Source organism: Rattus norvegicus, chromosome 8 (assembly GCF_036323735.1).
Source record: "Rattus norvegicus strain BN/NHsdMcwi chromosome 8, GRCr8, whole genome shotgun sequence".
NCBI classification, from domain to species: domain Eukaryota; kingdom Metazoa; phylum Chordata; class Mammalia; order Rodentia; family Muridae; genus Rattus; species Rattus norvegicus.
This window is the reverse complement of record NC_086026.1, coordinates 45,683,380-45,686,016: the sequence shown is the minus strand read 5'-3', so window position 1 is coordinate 45,686,016 and position 2,637 is coordinate 45,683,380. Positions and strand designations below refer to the sequence as shown.

Sequence of the window (2,637 nt, the reverse complement as noted above, 5' to 3'; positions counted from 1 at the left end):
AAGAAAACACAGCATAAAGGCAAACCAAAAAATACACATAAGTTCAACTTTCTGAATTGAGTTTATTTTTGATAACAGATAGTTTTATTCTTTAACAACAACATGTTTCTGAGTCTCCAATAACATTAAATGAGATTAGATTAAGTAATTTATAAGGTCCACTCAAGAATAAATGATTCGTGACTATTGAAATTTGCATAAAATTAAAAATTGAATTAAGGGCAGAACCTGGAATTTTGGGAGACTGTGACCCTAACTGTGGAATAGCAGTAGGAAACTGCTATTTTGCTCAATATTTGTATGTTACAGAAAAACAGTTTATGAATGAAAGTGAAAATAGCTGTTAATTATGTATTTGTACATTTTCAATAGAGATATGCAATTTTTATTTTAAAAAATAAGTGCTGAAAGAGTTTAGGCAGAACAAAAGTCAGGAGGAACAGAGCTGTGTTAAAATCTTGCTCAGATAAAATTATTTGTAACCCTGTTTCTTGGCTGCATGTAGTTTGTTGGTTGAACAATTGCCCAGGATCCTCAAATACGTAGCTACATTCACACCATAGTGCCATAAACTTCTCTTGGGCAAGAAGAAAAAAATGACTAGACCTGAACCCCTTATGGCAACATTGCATCGTCTTATCCAAGCACAGCTCTTTCCGTATGAATACTGCTCACTGACCAATCACACCACTGCACTTCATGATACTACTCCCCTGTTAAGAAAGTATTTTCTTACCCAAGGTTTTCCTCAGAGCAACTTTGACATCCTTATTTCTCAGACTATAGATCAGAGGGTTCAACATGGGCACCACAATTGTATAGAACAAGGAAGAAACTTTTCCTTGGTCAAGGGGCAAAATGGAAGGTGGCTTGAGATACATGAAAGCCCCAGAACCAAATAACAGACAAACCACAATCAAGTGGGAGCTGCAGGTGCTGAAGGCCTTGGATCTGCCCTCTGTGGAATGCATGCGAAGAACGCTAGAGAGGATGAGGGCATACGAAATGAAGATGGAGACAATGGGCACAGCAATATCAATGGCCACCACAATGAAGACTACCAGCTCATTTATGAAGGTGCTGTTGCAGGAGAGCTCAAGAAGAGGAAGGATGTCACACATGAAGTGGTTGACAAGGTTGTCAGCACAGAAGGTCAGATTCATTAGGTTCCCTGTATGGGCCATGGCCTCAGAGAAACCCATCAAATAGGCTCCTAGTAAAAGGAGTAAACAAACCTGGGGAGACATGGTGACTGTGTACATCAGGGGGTTACAGATGGCAACATAACGGTCATATGCCATGGCTGACAGAATGAAGGTCTCAGAGACAACAAAGAAACAGAAGAAAAACAACTGTGTCATACACCCTGAGTGTGAGATGATGTTCTTCTTTGAGATAAAACTCATGAGCATTTTAGGGATGATGGTGGAGGAAAAACAGAAATCTACTACAGAAAGATTGAAGAGAAAGAAGTACATAGGGGTGTGCAGGTGAGAGTTCAGCCCTATCAGGAAGATCAAGCCCAGGTTCCCCACCACAGTCACCATGTAGAAACCTAGAAAGAGAAAGAAGAGGGGCAGGCGGAGTCCTGGCTGGTCTGTCAGACCTGCGAGGATGAACTCTGTCACAGAGGAATTCTTGACAGTCATTCTTCTCGGGAGGGAAACCTGTGTGACAGAGAAGAAAACCAGTGGAGAAAAAGAAGCATCACCACCGTCCTCACAAATCTATGTCCTCTTTGTGAAAATGGAACCCAAAGGAAGTTTGAACTGTGTTAGGAAGGTTTAAACTATTTACAGAGCATGATAGTGAACTAGCAGGTGACTCTCTAACTTCCAGAGCACAGTAAGGACTACACTTATCTTCCAGCATTAGAGGATGAACATCTCTTCTATTCTGAAGATGATTCTTTTACCATAGTATACCAGTTACTTAAATTGGGACTTCTTCTCTAGGTCAGCACTATAGAGTTACAAGTTGAAGTTGTATTCCCCACAATCTCCTAACTGGACTACACATAGATTTAGTAATAATAATATTCTAATCTAACAGGAACTACTGTGAGAGCCTCTAAGAATATGTGACCATATAGCAATCTCAGTTTACAAAGGAGACACAGAGCTCTCAAAGACACAGACCCTCCTGACTTGGGGCAGAATGGGACCTTCAGCAGATGCACACGCAGTCTGCAGTCCTGATCCTTGTTTCCTGACTTGTCAGGGTCAGAGGGGCACATACCTTCCTTTACTTGCAGCAGGGATGTTCTGCTTACTGTTTCTCATCTGAAGTGTTCTGAGAAAAATAAAGACCTCTTGAATAGAAAAGAATAGCTTGTTGGGGATTTAGCTCAGTGGTAGAGCGCTTGCCTAGGAAGCGCAAGGCCCTGGGTTCGGTCCCCAGCTCTGAAAAAAAAAAGAACCAAAAAAAAAAAGAAAAGAATAGCTTGGAATGCAGGATTGACTGCCTTCTCCCAGGCCAAAGTACACTCAGGTTTATCTTGTAATCCTTTCCGTACTGACAACATTGATTCACAATTGCTGCTTATCCAGTGGCTCCTGCAATATCCAGCAAAGAAGCAGCTCCTGTCCTTGAGTAACAGAATAAGAGGTTCATTCTGGTTTGCAGATCTCAGGGGCT

At 41.3% G+C, this 2,637-nt stretch overlaps 1 protein-coding gene across 1 annotated transcript; it reads right to left on the bottom strand.

Annotated features, from left to right (window-relative positions):
- Positions 1-716: 716 nt before the first annotated feature.
- LOC120094365 (olfactory receptor 8B12-like) lies at positions 717-1,649 on the bottom strand. Its single transcript, XM_039082867.1, has one exon. The coding sequence runs from the start codon at positions 1,647-1,649 to the stop codon at positions 717-719; it is 933 nt and encodes a 310-aa protein (XP_038938795.1).
- Positions 1,650-2,637: the final 988 nt, after the last annotated feature.